General features: G+C 30.7%; 2 protein-coding genes across 5 annotated transcripts; one reads left to right on the top strand and one right to left on the bottom strand.

Moving 5' to 3' along the window:
- Positions 1 to 347: 347 nt before the first annotated feature.
- Positions 348 to 3824, top strand: LOC111698386 (uncharacterized). The gene is made up of 4 exons (XM_023468708.1): positions 348 to 418; positions 574 to 620; positions 1431 to 1476; positions 2871 to 3824. Exons 1-4 carry the CDS (start codon positions 348 to 350, stop codon positions 3232 to 3234), a joined length of 528 nt encoding a protein of 175 aa, XP_023324476.1. The 3' UTR covers positions 3235 to 3824.
- Positions 3825 to 3879: 55 nt separating this feature from the next.
- LOC111698385 (transmembrane protease serine 9) lies at positions 3880 to 22295 on the bottom strand. Of its 4 annotated transcripts, none has more exons than XM_023468703.1 (15): positions 22228 to 22295; positions 19717 to 19824; positions 18730 to 18784; positions 18148 to 18205; positions 17245 to 17324; positions 16129 to 16238; positions 14324 to 14379; positions 13800 to 13889; positions 12779 to 12858; positions 11222 to 11311; positions 10024 to 10102; positions 9688 to 9763; positions 6859 to 6908; positions 5637 to 5725; positions 3880 to 4109 (listed from the first exon to the last, which is right to left on the bottom strand). In XM_023468703.1, exons 1-15 carry the CDS (start codon positions 22272 to 22274, stop codon positions 3981 to 3983), a joined length of 1197 nt encoding a protein of 398 aa, XP_023324471.1. In that variant the 5' UTR covers positions 22275 to 22295; the 3' UTR covers positions 3880 to 3980. The 4 variants fall into 4 exon arrangements, with proteins under 4 accessions (XP_023324471.1, XP_023324473.1, XP_023324472.1 ...); XM_023468705.1 differs by having other exon boundaries at positions 17245 to 17315; XM_023468704.1 differs by having other exon boundaries at positions 18148 to 18199.
- Between the last annotated feature and the right edge of the window lie 296 nt (positions 22296 to 22591).

The raw sequence follows: 22591 nt of genomic DNA, 5'->3' as shown, positions 1-22591 counted from the left end.
TATCAAATAGTCTAAAGTTTTAAACATGAAAGGTTAACACAATCAAGTTGCAAAGATGTAGAGATTAGAAAATTTGAGTTTGTTTGCAAAAACTCTGTTCCATGTAGTGGGTCGAGTTGTTTCATGTTTTTGCAGGCAAAGTTGGGTTTCAAAGCTAGTCTTCCAAAAAATCGTTTAATTTCTTAAATAGAATATTAAAAGATATGTAATTTACTAACTTTAGCCTTTTTAGATACTTCTCTCTTTACAAGAGTCTATTTTAATCAAGCAAAAAATCCAACCTAGTATAAAAAATTTTTATTAAAAAATTGAGTTAATTTTATCTTAGATTTCTTTTTTTCAGATAAATGATTAAATATGATCTCCGAGTAGGAAAAATGAATGAAAAAACTTCCCTCATCAGAAGTTCGGAGAAGAGGTAAGATAAAAACTTTTAAAAAAATAAACTAGAACGTATTTTTTTAAAATTAAGTTTTGTCCTTCATCACAAGACTGTGATTATTCTTTTTGTTTTCTTGAAAAATTACTTTTTGTTGTATTATTCACATTATAAATAATGACTTATATTTGCAGAGTGGCTCGTTATGGCTCAAGACAATCAGACTTTTTAAAATACAAAGGTTATTTTTTATTTTAGGCACGCAACTTTAATAATTTAAGTTTTAAGTAAATTTTTAAAATTTAATTACTTTTCGAGTAAATTTTAGTAATTTTAAAGTAAATTTTTATTAAGTAAGTTACTTTACGGCAGATATATTTTTCAAATATTTTAGACAGATTAATTACTGTTTGAATTATTAATATGTCTTTGTTTTTTTTTCCTTTTTCATTTTTTGACAGCCGTTAAGTTACTTTGTCTTAACCAGGATCTTTTTTCTTAGGTTTAGTCGATCTTACTTTTTAAACAGGCACGTTTTCTTTAATGTTTGAATTTTCAGGCATGTTTTCTTTAATATCTGAATTTTTAGCAAGGTTTTTAAATTTTTAAAGGCACTTATTTTTAAAGTTTGAATTTTTAGGTACGTTTTTTTGATATGGTTCCTGGTGTGCCAAGTAATTTTTTCCTGATAACTTGGAATAATTTAATAAACAATTTAAAGTCAAGAAGCAATTCTATGCTTTCAATTATGTTCAATTATGTTGAAAGTTGAAAGCTCTCAAGCAAAAATCGATGAGAATTTTGCCAATTACTTTCTAAAAAACAAAGCTAACAACAAGTGTTTCACGGTGAAATGTATATGTAAAGGGCTACAGAAAAGCAAAAGTGAGTTTGAACACTAATATCAAAGTTCTAGGCGTTGGGACACCTCAAAGTCGACCCGGTGTCTCAAAAATTGATGAGACTTTTTATAAGTAGGCTGAATCTATATGTGAGGCCGGTTTAAACAAAAAACTTCTTAGCAAAAGAAATATATTCAAGCATATTTTAGGACATGTAGTACAAACTGACGAAACACTTAGATCAATCTCTGTCAGGTAAAGATAAAAAAACCTAAAAAAATTTCGTATTTTATTGTGTGAACCTTTGATATTTTAAACTTAGAATATTTGACCCAACAGAATTTATAGTTTAAAATATTAAACATTGGGCTTCAAAGATATAGGGATTAGAAAATCAGAATTGGTGGCAAAAACTCAATTGCTTTGGATTGACTATACCTATACCTATAAAGAAAGAGTCTTTAATTAATTGTTCCAAAATTTGGTTTGGCAAAGAAAGAAGAAATGTGTACATGCAGAAAGAGGAATGAATTCTGATACAGTGATTATCAGAAAATTCTGGAATAGGAAGTCAACCTGTAGACTCAAGTTATGCCTTAAAATAGTCCAATGAAAATAAGGCACAGTTGTGCAGTGTAAGCAGACCCATTTCCCTTAATAATAGATTAATTAACTTACTTGCAAAGTAATTTTTTGCTTTGTATCAAAATCAAATGCACTTAGGGTTTCCATTCGCAAAACTTTTGCGCAATTTTTGCGGAATTAAGCGCAAAACTTTTCTTTCCTTGCGCATCAGTTTTGCGCGAAAAAACAACAATTTGCGCAATCATTCGCAAAAGTCATTTCGCGTAAAATTGCCATATTCCGCGTTTGCGACACTCAAGTTTTGCGCAATTCCGCAACTAGAGTTTTGCGCAATTCCGCAATTTCGTAAAAATCAAACGGTTGGTGACGGTGTGTGTTTCTTAGAATTCAATTCTGGAAAAATTCTGGAAAAGAGTTCAAATCTCACGGGCGCGCACCTTATTCACTTGAAATTATTTATTAGGATTAAAATATTGCCAAGTTTCACACTCTCTAATTTCTATTTTATTAATTTTGGTCCCTTAATTTAAACTTTTTGTAACTGGAAGTAACCAATTGAGTGTTGTATAATCGTTATCATACTCGTATGTTAATATTATTTTTTTTGTATGGAATAAATCTTCAGTTGTTTAATTCTAAGCTTAGAATATTAATTTTTGACAATTTGCCTAAAAAGTTACATTTTGTGTTAAACTTGCGGTTTTGCGCAATTTGCACAAAACTAAAATTTCGGTTCATGTGCAACTTTCGCAAAAAATATTTCCGGTTTTGCGCAAATTGCGCCAAAAAAATAGCGCAAAACCGCACAAAACTAATTGCGTTTCATGTGCAAAAATAGCACAAAAGTTCGCAAAAAAAAAATTGCGCGAAAAAGATTTAGCCATTTTGTGGAAACCCTAAATGCACTTCAGTGTTGTTTTAATGTCGTCTTTTTATCCTACAGTTTTCTGGTTAATTACTATAAGTGTTACCATAAGTCTCATTCTTTAAGTGTAACTCTAAATACAAAATGTATCACATTCAAATCATTTGTTTATTTTGGTGTTTGATGAAAAACATTTCAGGTATGATGTTCCAATTTCCCTTCTAAAAATGGTGAACAAATTAATGGAGACTCCAGTCCTACCAGGAATGACGCTAAAAATTCCAATTGAGAACTTGAGTGAGACTATTCATAAAGACGTTATTGATCTTAACCCCTGTTCTCTTGAAACCAAGGATAGTGTGAATGTAAATAACGAGGATACAGAACAATACTGGAGTCAGCTGGATAATAGAATAAAGGAGAGCATGGTAAAGGCGCAAGCCGCGCTCCAGAGCAGTGAGCACGTGGTACAGAGTCATGAAGGTCTGCCATACTTCTGGAAACCTCCTGATATGAGTTTTAGCGCACTGGCAGCGGACATTATTGTTAACTTTGAATTGTAAAAAGAAGTCCCTAAAAACATTAACTGCATATGAATTTTTTTTTTTAATTCAAAAATCAGGATAAAGTTCTTAAAGCATGTTCTTCCCTATATTAACGGATTTCCATACTTTACTACTTTATATGCTTCTTAAAACTGGATGTCACCTTTCTGCAGTCAACCTTTTCTATCAAGGACAATTTTAAAAGTTTTAAATTTAAAACTGTTCCATTGTTGTAACAAACAATGCAAGTTTGAGTGTAAGATAAAATATTCTATCAATATAAAACAAGAATCTTAAAAGCGTTTGCCTATTAAACAATTTAATAAATTTTCTGTTATTTTCTTTTTTACGTTTTTTTGTGTTTAATGAAATACAATTATTCATAAATTTTATTAACTTTATTTTGTCAACTTTTTAAAACAAAGATTTAAAAGAGTTTATAAATAACAATTGTCACCTCAAAGCAACCTAATATACATATATATATCTTTGTAATTTGTCTTTGTAATTTCAAGTGACCCTCCGATTAAAGTGGGCCTTTGCAAACTCACAATTGTACCATTTAAACCAGACAATGAGACAATAAATAAGACATCTATTTTTAAAAATTTGGTTTCTTTATAACTATTTGCAAAAGATTAAAAAGAAGGAGTGTCAGAATTCAACACGTTTAAGATTTGAAAAGGAAGCCCTGTGAATCGGACATGGCCCTCTAAAAATGAATAGTAATTTCAAAATTACGTCTAAAGTGCCGTTAAAGATGGTTAACTGAAGGCAGCCATATTTATCCACTTGACGAGATCAGCTGTTACTCTTGTGTACACTACTTCAGGGTTTCCACATCCATGATCTAAACCGAAGCTGACAAGCCCGATCAGCTCAAATTGGTTGGTCTGCAAAATTACATTGCATTTATTATTGATCAAATCATATATCAACCGCAAACACTTTTTTAAAAACTTATTTAAAAACTTTAAAGCAAGAAACACAAATTTCACTTGGCGTATCACAAATTTCACAAATTTCATTTGGCGTATCTGTCACGTTGTGCTTTAGAACGTATATAGCGTATTGTGTACTGTTCAGCTTTCTCTAGCTGGTTAAAAGTCGGCCCTGTACTAAGTCATTGATTAAGATTTTAATTTACAAATAATCGAAAAGCACAACAGTACAGTAAAAGTTGATTTTCAATTGCTGGGATCGTTTCATGATTAGCGAGACATAGTTGAACTGCATTGACAAAAATTAACCAATGGCAGGGGACATTAGTTCCAAAACTAACACTTGGCCCATTTATAACACTGAATGGGCACAAATTGAAAGACTGAGGTTTTGGGATCCCAGCCCATATCCAGAGTAAAAGTCGATAATAAAAACTATAACCAACATTTTATTAAACATGATTAGGACAAAAATCCCCAATTTTAAACTTTTATTAAAATAAAAATATAACAGGAGTTCTTTTTATATTAAAGCTCTTGACCGTTTTCAAGACAATGTTAGGTTTTCCATTTTTGAAAATATCCTGAATTTGAACCATTTTTCGAGACAAAACCCACTTTCCAGTTTTTGAGTATAATCCACAATTTAAAACAATAACCACTTTCATAACTTACAAAATAAATCACTGAAAACAAAAATTATCTTATGAAAACTAAATTAACTTTTATATTAATTCTAGAATCTAAGTTTCCACATTTTATCTGTTAAATTAGAGAATAAAGATGATTTATTTTCAAGCGTTTTAAACAAACAGTTTACCGTATTTCTAGTTTAATCTATATTGTAAGAACAACTATTAATATTTTGATTTCTAAATACTGTAATGATTTTTAAATTATAAAAGAACAGTTTGTTTTTATTTTCTATTTTGTTCATATTTTACCTTATCAAATAATCATGTTTTGTTTTATAAGTGCGGACATACTTGAAAATTGACATTGATATGAATTCCGGTAATTGTCCCAAAACCAGAATATGTTCTGAAAACGCGACATGAGCTGAAATCCGGTAATTGTTTCAAAATAGGGATATGTTCGAAAATGAAATCAAGAATCATCAAAAACTAATTATCACATCTTATTATTAGTTTAAAATTGACATTAATTGTTCCAATATATAGTTTTAGCCATTTTTTATAGATATATGGTTTAATTTTGTTCTACTCGTCTTGGATTTAATGATATATACTCTGTAAAAAGATAACTTTGCAGATTTGGCCCAACATTCAGTGTTAGAAATAGGCCAAGTGTTAGTTTTGGAACTAATATCCCCTGAATAGTGTTTAATAATTGACATAAAACACTGAACACCAAACTTAACTTCCTGATTTCCGAGATCTATAACACTTGGGTGTAAAAAAACTGCAACCACTAATTCATACAGAACGACGACATTTACTCTAGTCTCCCCTAGTCTACCTTTGTTTTTCTGATGAGAGGAGACCCAGAGTCTCCTTGGCATGCTCCCACACTTTTACCTCCGGGGACACCACCACACAGCTGATTAGCTAAATAAAAGGAAATGATTAATACTTCGAGCCAACTCCCGTTTTGCAGTTTTTATATCTTTCTAAACGGGAGCAACAAACCATAAACTTTACTTACAGAAATAGGCCCAATGCAAACAAAACAGACCTTGGTTGGTTTTAGTGGCAAATTAGGCTCAACGTTGGGTGTTATTCTAATGTAGCCAATTCCTTTGGTCGGAGTTATCTAACCCTGCTTTATCTGCACTGACCCATTGTTTCTGCCGCTGACCAAATTCTGCACTAACAGAGAAGGGCGGGAGTTTAAATCTCCAGGGCGGAGTTTTTGGCTAGGATACACAGAGTTGGGACCAGTCCTATTCAAAAGAGGATGGAGAAACTCCAACTCCAACTTCCCATGTGTTATGGCGGACGATCTGAGTCCTGAGAAGTAATCAGGAACAGAAACTTTAGATGAGCTCCAAGCCATGGGTACAAAGATACACACAGGAAACATCGGTAATTTAGTTCATTGTTTAATATAACTTTCTTCTTTTATTTGTTTCACTTGTAAAAGAAATTTTTAACTATTTTTCTGTTATTGGTGCGTGATTTTATGACTACAACAAGGATGTTGATTACCCCGTTTTTTGTTGTTATACCTTTCGATTATTTAACACCTAACCAAATCCCAAAATTCATGAAAACCCCCTAAATACATTATTACAACAGTTTAATAAACCCAACTCTGTGAAAAGTTATATGCACTTAAATCCGAAAGCTCAAGTCACAAATTGGTCTCAAAGACAGCTGAGACCTAAGTCATATTTCCCAATTTTTTTTAAATCGCGAGCTCAGATTTCAAAGACCTTTCATATGTCAAACTATAAATTCGGCGCTGCAATATTTCTGCAACCACACTCTAAAAAATTTTAAATTTACATCTAACAAAATTTATTGGAGCACAAGCATCTCAAATTTTGTTAGACGAAAATTTTAAATTCATTAGCGTAGACAGTGTACGTCATTTTAGCTGAATGTCATTTTTTACTGAATGAGATTTTCTAAGTGAAAACATTCTTAGCCATTGTTTGCCACAGCAACTGCAGTTCCTTTGCCTGACTAATATCTTTAGCAATTTTTCAATAAAAAATGTATGAGTAACTTAAAACAACCTGTAATGTTGTAATTGAGGGCTTTCTGACAAGCATCAGCTCCTAAATCTCTAAAAAATGTATGAATCAGAATTTATTAACAGATTTATGATTTTGCATTCACTCACAAATGGATCGCATAGTTTATTTGTAACTTTTGTAACTTCAAAATGACTGAATTTTGCGTGCCCAAGGGCCCACAAAATTGTCTTCACTATCAGCATATATTTCTCTTAATTACAGGATAACAGTAGTCCGTAAAAATTGATCTTGCAGTTGCAAATAGTTTTTTATGTTAGATTTCTTTACAAATGTATTTTTTTTGCTAGTTTATAAATTGTGTGTATAAATTTTGTGTCCGACAAAATTATTAAGAATAGTGATAATTTTAGAATAAATTTTTTCTTGCAGTAAAATAGTGTTCTTTATTTTCTGTTTTTACACGTTTTTATTTAATCTTGGAAAACATGTCAATTAGTGTGAGCAAATTTCGTTTTGCTTGTTATATTTGACACTTGTGACGTTGTGTAAAAATGGTTCATTTCTCTGTTGCCCTTGATAATCTATTTGCGTCTGCTAGAGTATATTTTATGTAAACAGTAAAAGACTATTTTGTTATTCTGCAAAACGTTGTATGATGTTCTTTAACATTTCTGTATGATAAACAGCAAAGAGAAACAACTGTACTGTGCTTGTTTACACGAATTTCTGATGTTATTAGGAACAATACAGTATCCAATAAAAACATACAGGGTGTCCCAATAAACATGGGAATTCAGTTACGAATTCGATATCGTCTTTTTAAATAACTCTTTGATTTAGTATAGTGAGAAAGCTGTAATCTGTAAGAGTTTCGTCTGCTATGTTGACATTTTGTTTGTTTATGTTTTGACTGCATACGGTTGTACTTAGTAAAACAAGAAAATTACAGTATACAAACAGTGTAAACTTGTCCGTCTTCACTATTCATCTTGCGGAGACATTATAGACACATCTTTACAGCCATTTACCGTTTTCAAAAAATAAACTCTAGCAGACATAATAATATTATGGCTTTTGAAATTAGGTATTGCAATGCTAATTCATAACAAAGACTATATCGAATTCGTCACTGAATTCCCATGTTTTTTGGGACACCCTGTATCAAACAAATTCTGAACTCTAGCAGACGGATTAAAGCTTTCCTATCAGCCATTGGCGACCTAAATCAAAAAATCATTTACAAAGAAGATATCAAAATCGTCACATGAATTCCCATATTTATTGGGACGCCCTGTATGAGGAACATAATTGAATTATAAGATTAAATCTCCTCAGCTTCTGTTAGAAGCGTCCAAGAAATATATAGACCAGGAACCGCCATATCTCATGCGTCAAATCTGTGTACTGCAGTGGGAGGAGATCAAAACAAAGAATTCAGGGACAACACATCATTTTTGAGGGAAAAGGGCCCAAAGGGTGGAATAAGAATATATTGCTATTGTATTTTCCATATTGACCAGAAAGCCAAAAATCAAGTATTCTCTCTAACTTGATGTATTAACTTGTTTTTTTTTGTTAGACTGTAATATCACATCAGAGCTGTAGTCCTTTCACTTCAACTTTTGAGGAGGGGCACTGCAGGTTTGTTTACAGTTATCCCACGTGTACAGTACATAATATGCGTATATCTGAGTTGGGCGTTCCTTTATATAGTTCCTTGGAAGCGTCTATAAACTCTATAATACGAAAAAATCTGAACACTCGCCTCATTCTATATTTTTCTTTTATCTAATGTCGTGTGACGGTGTGCCTTTGATATTTCAAAAAAAGAATTCTGCTTGATCAAAAATTCAAAGTTTTGAATATCCAAGGTTTACACCAAAGAGAATAGAATATATATTAGAGGGGAATTTACTAGAAAAAAGTGTAAAACAGCCATTTTGTTGTACTGTTTCCATACCGCAGACTCGCAGGTGTACTTCACATATTTGTGCTATATAACCTTTTGGGCCCTGGAACATTATTTTATAGAAAATCTAAAATTAATATTTTAAAAAAAATTATGAAATAGGCTGGTTTCATAATTGACCAATGATTATTTCACATAGACTCTATATGCCTTTCATTTTACAAACGATGATTTTCCGTTATAACTATAAATCAAATGATGTTTTTTATTCACCTAATTCATTTTATAAAGTTTATTTACCAGCTTAAAAAAATTCGAAAATGAAATGGATAGTTTGGGGAACATACTGTATTAATGTACTCTACTGCATATAATTTTTTAACATTTACATGATTTGTGCACTTTGAACTCTCTTTCAGGTTGAAAGGGACTGAAAAAATTCATACCGAGGGATGGTTTAAATTTCACTGTAATATATATTCTATTTTCTTTGGTTTACACCCACTGTTAAGTCCTATTCATTTCAAGAACCGGGACATCTGACCAGCTAGAGGGTGCTGTACAGTACACATACAGATTATACCAGGCAAGGTTATAATGCAAGGAAAGTTATTACAGAGGTGTACGCATCTTATGAACTGCAGCGTAATGTCTCTGGGCGGTAATGTAAACAAAAGACGGATGTCAGTGTCACAGCCTGATATGTGATCCATCTTTCACATAAAAAATCAATGAAATATTCTGGCCATAGAAAACTATCATGTGAATTATCAAAACGTAAAAAAAATCATTCTTTTATCCTCCCCAGATACTAAACGAAGACTGATGCAATATGTACGCAGAGTAAACGCTACAATTAACTTTCCTTGCATTATAACCTTGATACCAGGTATAACGGGACACTACACCAAATTAACCAGTTCCAATCCAGATAAATAAGATATTAGATAACATTTTACTGTAAAGCTAGACTTTGCAGAATAGTAGCAGATTCTTGTTGCCGGCTTTTCTGAGAGTCCTGTTTATTTCCCCAACCTGTAAATAGTAATGTGCCTTCAAGTGGTTCGTTAATTTGTAATTTTCTGTTTATATTTTCTTTTCAGACCAAATTTTTAAATCTCATAAGATATTCTGTCTTTATTTTCTGCACTCTTTGTCATTTTTCAACTATCGGGAATCAAAGACGATTTAAAGGTTAACTCGTAATTCCCATGTTTATTGGGACACCCTGGATCTTAACGTTTTTTTTAAACTAAAGTTAGTGGATTACCTATTTTTTACGTTTTACAATTCACCTGCCATAATCAGTTGTTCTTTTAAAGTCTGAACAGGGTTATAATTTACAATGTCTGGCAGACACACAGGTTTAGCCCACTGAAATAGAAATCTTTTTTGAAAGAAAAAAATTTGAATTTTGAAAAAAAAATGTTAGCCCTTCTAATCCCTGGGATACGCAAGGATTCCCTTAAAAAATTTCAGCCAATTTTTAGATTTGAAATCACTGAAATAGAGATAATTTTTAGATTTAAAATCACTGAAATATAGATTATTTTTAGATTTAAAAACACTGAAATATAGATTATTTTTAGATTTAAAATCAATGAAATATAGATTATTTTTAGATTTAAGATTACTTAAATATAGATTAATTTTAGATTTAAAATCACTGAAATATATATTATTTTTAGATTTAAAATCAATGAAATATAGATTATCTTTAGATTTAAAAACACTGAAATATAGATTATTTTTAGATTTAAAATCACTGAAATATAGATTATTTTTAGATTTAAAATTACTTAAATATATATTATTTTTAGATTTAAAATCAATGAAATATAGATTATTTTTAGATTTAAAATCACTTAAATATAGATTATTTTTAGATTTAAAATTACTTAAATATAGACTATTTTTAGATTTAAAATTACTTAAATATAGATTATCTTTAGATTTAAAATCAATGAAACATAGATTATTTTAAGATCTGAAATCACTGAAATATATATTATTTTCTGATTTAAAATTACTTAAATATATGTTATTTTTAGATTTAAAATCAATGAAATATATATTATTTTTAGATTTAAAATCACTTAAATATAGATTATTTTAAGATTTAAAATCAATGAAATATAGATTATTTTTAGATTTGAAATCACTGAAATATAGATTACTTTTAGATTTAAAATCAATGAAATATAGATTATTCTTAGATTTAAAATCAATAAAATATAGATTCTGTAATATCAAGCTCCCCTCCAATTATAGAGTGCCATTAATGCATGTCCTATTTACAATGGTAACATTTAAAACTTTCTCTGATTAATCAGATATTCTTATTTTTCTAGTTTAAAATTGATTTTTTAATTTTGGTTTCTCTGTGATTTGCTAATTCAGGCTGCAGTTACAACTAAGAAATTTGAGATTGAAACTTCCTCTTTAAATGGAGGGTCAATTCAAATTATGTTTAGTTTAAAGAAAAGATAATACCTGATCATATTTAATTGGATCGATGATGATTACAGCAATATCAAATTCAGAAGTAGCCAAGCTTGGATTGTACTCGGGGTGTATTATTCTCTACAAAAATATTACAAATCAGTATAATTTTCATTCAATTTTGAGGGAATTTATCACACCTAATATTTCACGTTGTAGGGTGAATAGGTGTCTTACAACAGGGCGAAAAAGTAACTTTTTTAACCTCCACTTAAAATTTCAATTTTTATATCTAATATTTTCCGTTGTAGGGGGATTTTGTGACTTTATCTCCTTAAAACAGGGTGATTAAGTAACTGTATAGTCCTGCTTATAAATAAATAGAGTAAAACCGAATAAAACTATTTATAATATTGTAATATGGGTATTATGCGTGCTTAAAACAGTTTTTGCTGAGATTTTTACTTTTTCTTTGTTGTTTTCGATCAAAATAAAGCAAATAAACAACAATCAAAATCCCGGCAAATACTTTTTCGCACTTAATTATAATACCCATTACAATGACATAAATAGGTATTGAATTCTGATAAATCAAAAAAATTCTTCAAATAATATGCGTTTGTATCTTCTTTACTAATAATGAAAATAAGATTTATCCTTATTACTTTTAGGAAGCATAGTTCACTAAACTAAAATTTCATTTTTTTTGACATGGTCTGAGTGTTTGTTTGTTTGTATATAATAAGCGACATAAAAATGACTTGACGTACTCGATTCTAGGCCGCTAGAAATAAAGATGAAATATTGTTTCAAAAACAATTTAGAAATCTACAAATGAAAACAGAAAAATCAGAGAAATGAGGATTAATGTTGTCATGCATTAATTATTGATGGGTGTCCTATTTGCTTCAAGACTATTAGCCCTAAATTTTCTATAAATCTCAAAAATCTAAAAGAATTGCTAGACTTTGTAAATGCTTTTGGAGCCAACATCAACAATGTGAAAACTTTACAGGCTCAGCATATATTTCCTTGTTATCTGTTCTGAGCTGGGAACTTTTGAATGGTTCATATTGGGATTAAAGTTTGATCCACTCTTTTTCTTAATCTCCAAATTAAATATTGCTTGTTCTCCTCTTTTTATTAATCTCCAGACAATTAACCGATCGGGATTAAGGATATCCCATTCTAAAGTGTTCAACTCAGAGCTGGGAACTTTTGTTTTTTTTAAAAATCATAATCCTGATCTCGATATACATGTGGTCACTTTTAATTTTAGAATCTATATTAAAACAGACCTTTCCATTTCTTCATTTTAGTTATTTCTTCTCTGATCACAGCTCCCTTCATCCCCTGACTACAACGATTACCATGCGAAATATCAGATAAAGATTAAATCAATCTGTAGATTAACAAAATATCAAAAGTTGCCAGAGCTGAAAGTTTGGAATCGGATATCCTTAATCCCGATCGGTTAATTAATCTGGAGATTGATAACAAGAGGAGAACAATCATGATATAATCTGGAGATTAAGAGGAAGAGTGTATCAAGCATTAATCCCCGATATCCACCATTTAAAGGTTCCCAGCTCTGTTCTGTGTACCTACCTCTTTAATTTCTCTGAAGATAGCTTTTGGAGCACAGTTCATAGACTTGAAGCATTCCTCGTCACCAGAACAGGGGTCTCCTAAATTAAAGGAACAGTAAGCGTAATTTCAAGTGACCCTCTATGCAAAGAAGGCAATGCCCGATTCACAACGGTACCCTTGAATCCTTTATCTGATCAATAATGTGATATGTAATGTCGTTTTTTAGGTCTAAAAGTTTTTTTTTATCCTAAATATTATCCTAGAGTAAAAATGCACAAGTCACTTTTGTAGAGAAACCACAATAGAAAATAATCAGATTTTAAAATTATAAATTTAGATATCTAATATATCATACTCAATCAGACAAAGTTTTTAAGGGTACTGTTGTGAATCGGTAATTGTCATCTTTGCTTGGAGGGTCACTTGAAATTACGCTTACAGTCCCTTTAAATGAAATTAGTTTGGAAAGTTTGAGTAAGAATGAGAAACTTTTAATTTAACAAGATCAAGATTAAAATATATTTCAATGTTAATTAAGTTTTTATGTGTTAAGTAAAATTAGTAAAATAAATAGAGGTTTTTTAATGAAAAATTTTTTTGAAGTTAAGTTATATCATATCTCTACCCTGAGATGGGACTGTTCATATTCCAAATGATCTAAAATGAGATGATTTTACTCAAAAATCGATCAGAATTTTACCAATTACTAATTTTAAAGCAATATGCGACTATAAATTTTATTTATATCTTGCAGAGCTGTCATGGCCCATGGGAGATTCTAGTGAAATTCCTGTTTCCAGTTCACATACAGAAATAATCTGGATTTTTTTTATTTCAATTTTAGTACAAGGTTTAGGAATGTTTAGAAATTAGGGGAGGAAATCTGTTCATCCCTTTCTGGGTGTTCAATGTCCAATGTACCTGGATACAAGCAATCATATATTCGGTTTTTGATACCCTTTCAGGGTGTTCAATGTACCTTGATACAAACAATCATATTCGGGTTTTGATACCCTTTCTGGGTGTTCAATGTACGTACCTGGATACAAACAATCATATTCGGTTTTTCGATTAGTTTCTCCAATCACAGCATTTGTAATCTCAGACTTAGCACAATGAGCAGCGGTAACTAAAAACATTATATTCTTATCATATATTAATAACAATACAGATAGAACACTCCATGTCGTATTTCCCAAGATTCAGGGGTTTTCGTTCACAATAACCCTGAGGCAGAGCCCAAAGGAGTTACACGCATGCAGCAATCAATTACAAAACAGAGAGAGAGCCTGATCTTTAGGCTTCTGCCTCAGGGTTATTGTGAACGGAAAACCCCTAAATCTCAAGAAAACGTGTGTTGTTTCTTAAAACGTGTTGCTATCGGTTTCATTCTTTGTCTTTTATGCTTTTATCCACAGATATTTTACAGAAAACCCACAGTGAAAATAATCAATTTTACGACAGGTTCAATAATTCTGTTTAAAGGGTTTTTGGTCCTGCAATTAAGTATAACTCTTAAACGAAAGTACGTCTACAACTCCTTTAAAGAAAACTAGAACTAACCAATATGTTTCCGAGAAATGATTGCTCCACCACACAGATAATGTTCCCCGTCATCCCTTAAATATGCAGATTGTAAGGTGAGTTGTTGCAAGATTGTTTTTGTTGAAAACAACCTCTGCAATGATTCCATTCCGGACATCTACATATATATAGACAAACGCTGTTTAAATAATCACACAATTTATTTGTAGAGTTAATGTTAAGGCTCATATATATTAAAATATACTCATCAAAATGATAATTTTTTGGTTTTCAGAAAAAACGGTAAACAAATTTTTGTAAAAAAAATTCTTCAAAATTGAATCGGAAAATATTTCTGCTAATCGGTTCCCAAAATTTTATAAAAATCAATTGACACATGAAAGTAAGAGAGATATAATACAACAACAAAAGATGCACAAAAAAATGTTGGTGTAGTTTGTAAATCAATTCCCAAGAAATAAGACATAAAAAATTTCTATTTACCGTTCACAATGACAAATTTTTTTGAGCAGAAAAATTCCATTTTTAATTTTTTGTCAGATTTTGAAAGATTTAAAGCAGATTTAAAATTCGGTGATGGTGATGGACCAAACCTCTGTAGAGTAAAAAAAGTAGATGTTAGTTCAACATTTATTAAAAACATATTTCGGTCTGGGTTGACCTTCGTCAGCTTTTGAGATTGTTTCTGTCACAAAGATTAAAAACAAACTTTGAAGCAGATTTTTGCTGATATTTTTCGCGGATTTTTTGTAATAACTCTTTTTAAACACTTTTATAGTGTGCTGTAAAACAACTCTAATCCTGATATTTTACTCACTCCCTTATGTGTATTTTATACGAATGAGCCAATGGGACTCACTTTTTTTAAAGGAACTCAATTTTAAAAATTCACCAATATACACGTGAAATTTTGCTAAATTGGATATTGGTTTGAATAGTAGGAACGAAACAGTAGTCGCAGGTACGGAAATATAAAAAGATATGTTTAGATAAAAAATTAGACTATATGTTCATGCACTAAAGATCGTATTTAAAAATCAAATCGTGAGGGAAAAATATTTCTTTGTGAATTGGTATTTCAAATTATCACATTTCATAATGNCTCCTCCCTATTTACAATATAAGAATTTAAAATACAAGAAACAGAGTAAACAATAAACAAACTAAAACACAGCATTGTTTAAACATTGTAAACATTCATAAAACTACACATCAGTCAACCAAATTGTAACCATTGTGAAACCATTGTATGCCAATTACATAATTTAGATTGCACCAACAAAATCTACAAATTATAACGTAAAAGATGAGAAAATTCAAGTATCACAGGCAAGTTTTTTCCATTTTGGCTTAGGACTTTTTATCGGTCGATTTCATGTTTTTTTAATGGCGTCACGTTAAAACGCCGAGGTGTATGAAATTGCTACGTTAAACCCTGGTTCCTTTTTAAAGTCAGACTGGGATTTGGGAAGAATCTTCTTGTTATTGATATTAAAGTTAGCAACATTAATCCGTTGGATGGAAAGTTAATCATTAATTGGTTGAATATTAGCTAACTATCTAAATATTTTAAAAAAACATATTCTAAAAAATTACGATCATATGGCCATTTTAAATATGTGCTATTATGGGTGTTTCAGAAAAAAAGAAATAATTACAGGGCTTTCGATAATTTTTCTACAGTTAAATGACAATTATAAAGATAATATATATATAATAATAATTCCTATGCTTTTCTGAAACCTGACAATTATAATAATAAATATAATATTATTCATGTTTTTTTTCTGTAATTTCCTGTAGAAATGAGAATGTTAAAGGACCTGAGAAGAACCGTCCAGGGGTATTTTCCAGGAACAGTATCGTCTCCTCCCACTACCCGCTCATCAAAGAAACTCAGTTGTCCTCCTTCCATACCACACTCAGATTTAACCTTAAAGGGACTGTACGCATGATTTGAAATGATCCTCCATTCAAAGAGTCTTTTAAAAACTTTGTTTGCTCTGTAATATGGAAGATATCGTCGTTTTTCCAGCTAACATATTATTAAAAAGTTATAATGTCCTCTTTTATTTCTTAGACATAATCCAGCAAGTAACTTTTAAAAGAGATAAATACCACAAATATCTCTTTTATTCTTGGTCAGGGCAAAATTTTATAGTTACCATGTGAGTCAGAGATGCTTTCATAGTAGGGTTTCCAGAAAACAAAATTTGCGAAGAGAAGCGAAAACGATGCTGAATTTCGTGAAAAAAAACAACAAAATTTTCCACAAATTCACTAAAAATTGCAAAAGAATTCCGCGAAAGGAATTGAGTCTTTGCCACAAACTCTGATTTTTGAAACCTAATTTCTTTAAAACCAAATGTCGTAGACCGTAGATATTTTAAACTATCAATTCTGGTGGATCAAACAATGTAAGTTTGAAATATGAAAGGTATGCATCATCTGGTTGTTGAGATATAGGTATTAAAAAATTGGGATTTGTGGCAAAAACTCAATTCCTTTACGATTTAAGGAATGCAAAAAAAATTCATAATTTTAAGCTCAGCCAATCAGCAATTTTGATTTTAATGAACACGACAAATGATGCATACACCCTGTACACAGACATATTTTACCTAATAAGTAATAAGTTACTTTTAAAGCTGCGAAAAAAAAACAACAATTTGCTTCATAACAACAAATGCACAGTTGTTAAGGTCGAACTTAATAAAACAATATATATCGGAATGTGGGCAGCATTATGAATAGCAATATTATATAGTGGCCGGCGTTTATACCTCCAATACTATAAAGACGACTTTTCTTTCTAAAAAGCTCTTTTCACATTAGAATTGTTTACAATTTTTGTTTCCATGTTTATGTATATCTATATTGAATAAAAGCTTGATAAAAAGTCGTCTTCATTTTATTGATATATACGACAACGATGATACCTGTTTAGATGGTTCGTCCATGTCACAGTATTTAGATTCTGATACACTATCATCCTCACAGCAGACATTCACTAAACAAACTGCTTATGTTAAAGGAACTGTGATCGTAATTTTTAAGTGGCCCTCCGTGCAAAGATGGCATTTTCTAACGACAAATTACGTAAAAACGGAAGTTTTCTTGTGATGGAAATGCTTAAAAAGTCCTAATATCTTTTTAAATTATAGAAAAGACGACATTCTATGGATTCTTATTGAACCCAATTGAGGCGTCTGGTCTGGTTTTGCGTGTAAATCCCAATGCCTTCTCTTTACATTACAAAGCTCTTTGGGACACCCTGTTATAGCCTTGTTGGAAATTACGCTTACAGTCACTTTTAAGGGCAAATTCTTTTTGTTGTTTCTGTTGCATAGAGTTACCGCAACTATTTATTTTTGGTCAGAAAAAAACTTTTAGGGGTACCGTTGTGCACAGCTTTCAATGGATCTATCTTAGAAATTAGAACTATGAAAACACAAACAGTTACCTCAAAGAGTCTTTTGTATTTTAGGTTTCAAAGAAATTATACATTTTTTAAATTATAATGAAAATTTAAACTTTAATATAATAATAAAGTCGGAATCACCGTAAATTATTCCCGTTTTTTTATTTTTAAAATCAAATTATATGAATCCTCTATTTAGAAATTAAGGGTGCCATTTCGGTACCCAGCACAATAGCGCAACTTTAGCCTTTGCGCCACCTGGTTTTTTAAATGCCAACTTATCATCAATCGATTTGGAACAACTATTGCGAAAATTAATAGAACTGTACAGTACTTTTCTTTGAGCTTGAGTTTCAAACAAGAAAGTGGCAATATTTTCATCAATTTGTGCGTGAGAGCTTGCAACAGTGTAGAAATTTACCTGAAGAATGGTCTTCAAAATTAAAGCCACAGGTCCTCTCTTGTACAACTTCCTGGTACTAAACATGTGAAACAAAAACTAATCTTTAACAATGTAGTTTATCTAGAGATGGGCATCGTTATTTTGAATGAACAAAATTTTTGAGAATAAACTAAATTTTAGTTAAAAAGGGTGTTGTTCAGGTAAAATAATGAACCATGGACGAACGAAATGGATCTTTAAAACAAACTGAAAAAATTATCGTTTTTTAAAAAAGAACAAAAAGAAAACGAATTTTTCAAAAGAATTTGAAATAGCGATAGCTTTTTACTGAACAAACGATTTTTTCAAAACTTGTTTTGAAAAATCGTTGGTATTTTTGACTGAACGAACAATTTAAGGAATGAACGATCTTTCAGTGAAAAAACGAACGAAATAGATGGAAAAGGACGGAAAATTTTGAGCACAAACAAATAAATTTGTTTTACTATTTAAAAAAAGCGAACGAAATGGGTCGTTTACGAACAATAAACGAACGAAATAAAAAAAAAGTTGAATATGCCCATCTCTATGTTTATCATCTATTATAGTTTATAATCTTACTGTTTTATTTGTTGTAAGAAGTCCATCTCTGGCTGCATCACACATCCATTTACATCTAGATATTTCAGGTTTAATTTAAAAAGTACGCCATTTTTAAAGCCTAATGAAACTTTTGATCATCTATGAATTGTATTACATCCGCCCAACGTTACATCCGCCCTACGATATTCGGACGATACCCGCACGTGGTTTTTCAGCAGCTTCAAACTGCTGTTGGTTCGATGTACTGTAGGTCGGATACACACGTCATTAAAAAATAACTAAGTGTATCCGACCTAGTGTATATGTCGGTTAAGCACAGCTTTCTCAAGTTGGTTGCACTCTTCTGTAGGTCGGATGCACAACTTTAATAGGTCGGACAACTTTTGTAGGTTGGATGCACCAACAAGTCACTGTATTCGACCTACTGTAGGTCGAATACAGTAATATTAAGTAATCTTTCTGTAGGTCGGACGCACAATAAATGTCTTTACCTAACATAACCCCACATATCGGCTATAACTTTGTCATTTTGATAAATGTGGCCGTAGCGGTCGGCCCCCTAGCCTCTACATGATATTTGGATATTTTTTCACAAATCAAATTCAACCCCTTGAAGCTGCGATGCTTTCTTTTTGTGCAGACCAATGATGAAGCATTACAGCAGTCATAAATTTTTAAATAAATTTCAAGACGACATTTCAAGCGCTCTTGCTATGTATTCTTATATGTAAGATTGACTGTAGTATAAAAAAAAATAAAAATATTAACACAAATAAATGTTTGCGGCAAATACAATACTAATTAAAAATATAACTAGAAAAGTGAAAGCAAAGCTCCCAATGTTAAACAGACACAAATTGATGATTCAATATTGTTTACCTTGTGCAAATTTTACAATACCACAAAAAGCTATAAAAATACAAATTCACGCAAAAAAAAAAACAAATAAAAAATACAAAAAATATAAACGTAGGAAAAGTTTTTTAAAACTGAATTTTTTTTTACCTGGTAAAAGGAACACATGCTAGGCCCCTGGAACATGGATCAGGATCAGATCTATCAACCCACTGGGTAGCAGCCGGAGCACCTTCACTACCCTGCCCAGCCAGTAACCTAATATTTAATGATCAATCAGATTTATCAGTTGGGGAGCTCCCTGCCCAACCAGCAGTAACCTAATATTTAATTATTTAATTATTTAATTAATATGTCCTAATTAATGTTCAACATGAATATAAATACAGAAGTTCAGAAAAGATTTTTTATTTTGTCCTGGACATTTTAATTTTGTTTTAATCTTTGTGACAAAAACAATCTCAAGATGGTTATTATCGTTATCTGACGAGGGTCAACACAGATCGAAATATATTTTCAATAAATGAGGAACTAACATATACTCTACAGAAGTTTGGTCCATCACCATCACCGAATTTTAGGTTTAGAAAAAACTATCCTGATATATTCTTTACGAGATAATAAAAAAATTGCAAAATATTATGGTCGCTAAATACGATTTACAAAGAAAAATGAGGAAGAAATACTTAAAGGGACAGACCGGCTAGCTATGTAAGAGTATGCAGTGTTGTGGACAAATTTTTTAGGATTCATTTGAGATATATAAAACGTTTCTACGATGTATAATTACTGAGTTTGAGCGCATAGCGGACGTTCAAAATCATGAATTTGGGTAGGTAGTTTCAAAATCGTTTTTTTTTAATTAATAAATAACGACAACGAAAATATAGTAAAAATTCTATAATTAATAAATTCTCATTTGATGTTTAAGAACATATATCTCAAAAGAAATTTGTCAATAAATCGAAGTTAGAATTAATTATTTCCTTTTTCATCATTATATTGAATTTCTTATTTTCTATGAATTTGTTCGCAGATTTTTTAAATTATTCAAATGTCGTCTGTTTAATAAAAATTCTGGAAAATCTGCAGAAAATCTTTGTGATTTAAAGAGAGATTATAGAAACTAATAATTAAATAAAATTACTTATTTTCGATTATAATAGTTAATTATGTTATAAACATGTTCTTAAACAACTAATTAGTTTACTTTGTGTACACATTTTTTTGTAGTCATTATTTAATAAAAAAAAAAAATTCTGAAAACGTATCCACCCAAAAGGATGATTTTGAATGTCAAACTCAAACTCAGGATTTACAGATCTTTAAAATACCAATTACATTGCCGGTCTGTCCCTTTAATACCTTTTTTTGTTGTTCAGTATAGTGAATGATTAAATTAAATCAAATTAATATCCGAATATCCGAAAATTCTTTTGTAAAATGTACTTCTCCGGAAATTGGACTTATTTCATTCAAATCTGAATTAATAAAATAACGGTAATTTCATAGAGAACAATTTTTGAACCCCCCCCCCCTTGCGCCCTCCCCCCACATATACAAAACATTGATATTATTGGTCAGGTGACCCCGGCCCCCTAGCCTTCCTAGTCGCAGCGCTCAGCCCCCTAGCCTGTCCTAGACGCAGCGCTCGGCCCAAAAATTGTCTTAATTTAACCTAACCCTAAAATGATAAAAATAAATAATACAAATTTTGTTGACAATTAGTGGTCTGTGGTCATGTACAAAATTGATAGGAGGGGAGGGGGGGGGGGCCGGGGTGGTCTAAAAATCGTTCTCTAGGACGGACCCAGAATCAAATAATACTTTACTTAAAAAGATAAAATTAACTTTAATCGATTTTGAGTTGCCCTCAGAAAAAAGTTAATGGATTGTCATACTTTTTTCTCATTATTTGTTGAAAGAAAAAAGGGCCATAGATACAGACAACTACAATGTTTACTGTTCAGGAGTTTGATGAACTTTATGCAAATAGATTAGAACATTTATGCAAGAAAATCCAGTTCTTGTTTTTATATACTGTTTTTGTACTTTGTTCATTTTTAATCAATTCGATAGTGAAGGTTATATATAGTAAAAGATCGGATCATTACCTAGTAGGGTAACCTCATTTTTTGCTTATATTATCATTATAATCTTTAAATATATATATTTTTATTTAAATGATTGAGCTTTTAGGATTGAAAGCCTGTTTTAAATTGTGACCCTAGCTACACGTTTATGTTTTAAACTGCATAAATTAATTGCGCAATTATATTGAGAAGAAAATTATGTGACTCCAGTGAGAGAGAATAGGGTTGGGAATTGTTTCAAACCAATCTAAAGTAATGAAAACATCAATTTAATTTACAGAGCTTCATTTTTTTAAAGTTTTTTTTCATATGAAAGATTATTATGAAAAAAAACTACAATTGAAGGTTTAACAAAAGATATTCTGTGATTAATTTAATTTCATGTAGGCTACCTAGACCAAATGAGGAAGACAAAATATGAGCAAATGTAATTTTTAAGAAATTGCCTACTATTATTAATTATAATCAATTATAAATTAACGCAAAAAACCTCAATGAAAAATAAAAGTTGTCATGTAACCATTGAATCATTTACTTTTGATTTAAATTTTAAAATATTTATATTTACCAAAATGATAGAACATAGGGAATTATACAAAAGTGTAATGCATACATTTTAAATTTCTAAATTTCTCTGAAAAAAATTGCATCAGACAAAAATAAAAAAATAAAATAAAAAAAGTTTACCGGATTGAAAAAATTAAAAATTAATAAATTTATAAAAAGAAATTCTCTTTTTAACTTCTAACTCCCATCATTTAATAGAACTCCCATTATTTATTAGAACTCTCATCATTAAATAGAACTCCCATCATTTAATAGAACTCCCATCATTTAATAGAACTCCCATCATTAAATAAAACTCCCATCATTTAATAGAACTCCCATTATTAAATAGAACTCTCATCATTTTTTAGTACTTCCATCATTAG

Source organism: Eurytemora carolleeae, unplaced genomic scaffold, assembly GCF_000591075.1.
Source record: "Eurytemora carolleeae unplaced genomic scaffold, Eaff_2.0 scaffold310, whole genome shotgun sequence".
NCBI lineage: Eukaryota > Metazoa > Arthropoda > Copepoda > Calanoida > Temoridae > Eurytemora > Eurytemora carolleeae.
This window is presented reverse-complemented; position numbering and strand designations above follow the sequence as displayed.

What these genes read in the sequence shown, in the direction of transcription:
- LOC111698386 (XM_023468708.1), top strand. Translation starts at nt 348, where the DNA reads ATGATTAAATATGATCTCCGAGTAGGAAAAATGAATGAAAAAACTTCC. An exon ending in ATCAGAAGTTCGGAGAAGAG is followed by an intron (nt 419 to 573) that starts GTAAGATAAAAA and finishes TTATATTTGCAG; the next exon opens with AGTGGCTCGTTATGGCTCAA. An exon ending in AGACTTTTTAAAATACAAAG is followed by an intron (nt 621 to 1,430) that starts GTTATTTTTTAT and finishes AGCATATTTTAG; the next exon opens with GACATGTAGTACAAACTGAC.
- LOC111698385 (XM_023468703.1), bottom strand. Translation starts at nt 22,274, where the DNA reads ATGTATGCATTACACTTTTGTATAATTCCCTATGTTCTATCATTTTG. An exon ending in TTCTTACAACAAATAAAACA is followed by an intron (nt 18,206 to 18,729) that starts GTAAGATTATAA and finishes TCACATGTTTAG; the next exon opens with TACCAGGAAGTTGTACAAGA. An exon ending in ATCCAATTAAATATGATCAG is followed by an intron (nt 10,103 to 11,221) that starts GTATTATCTTTT and finishes TTTCTATTTCAG; the next exon opens with TGGGCTAAACCTGTGTGTCT.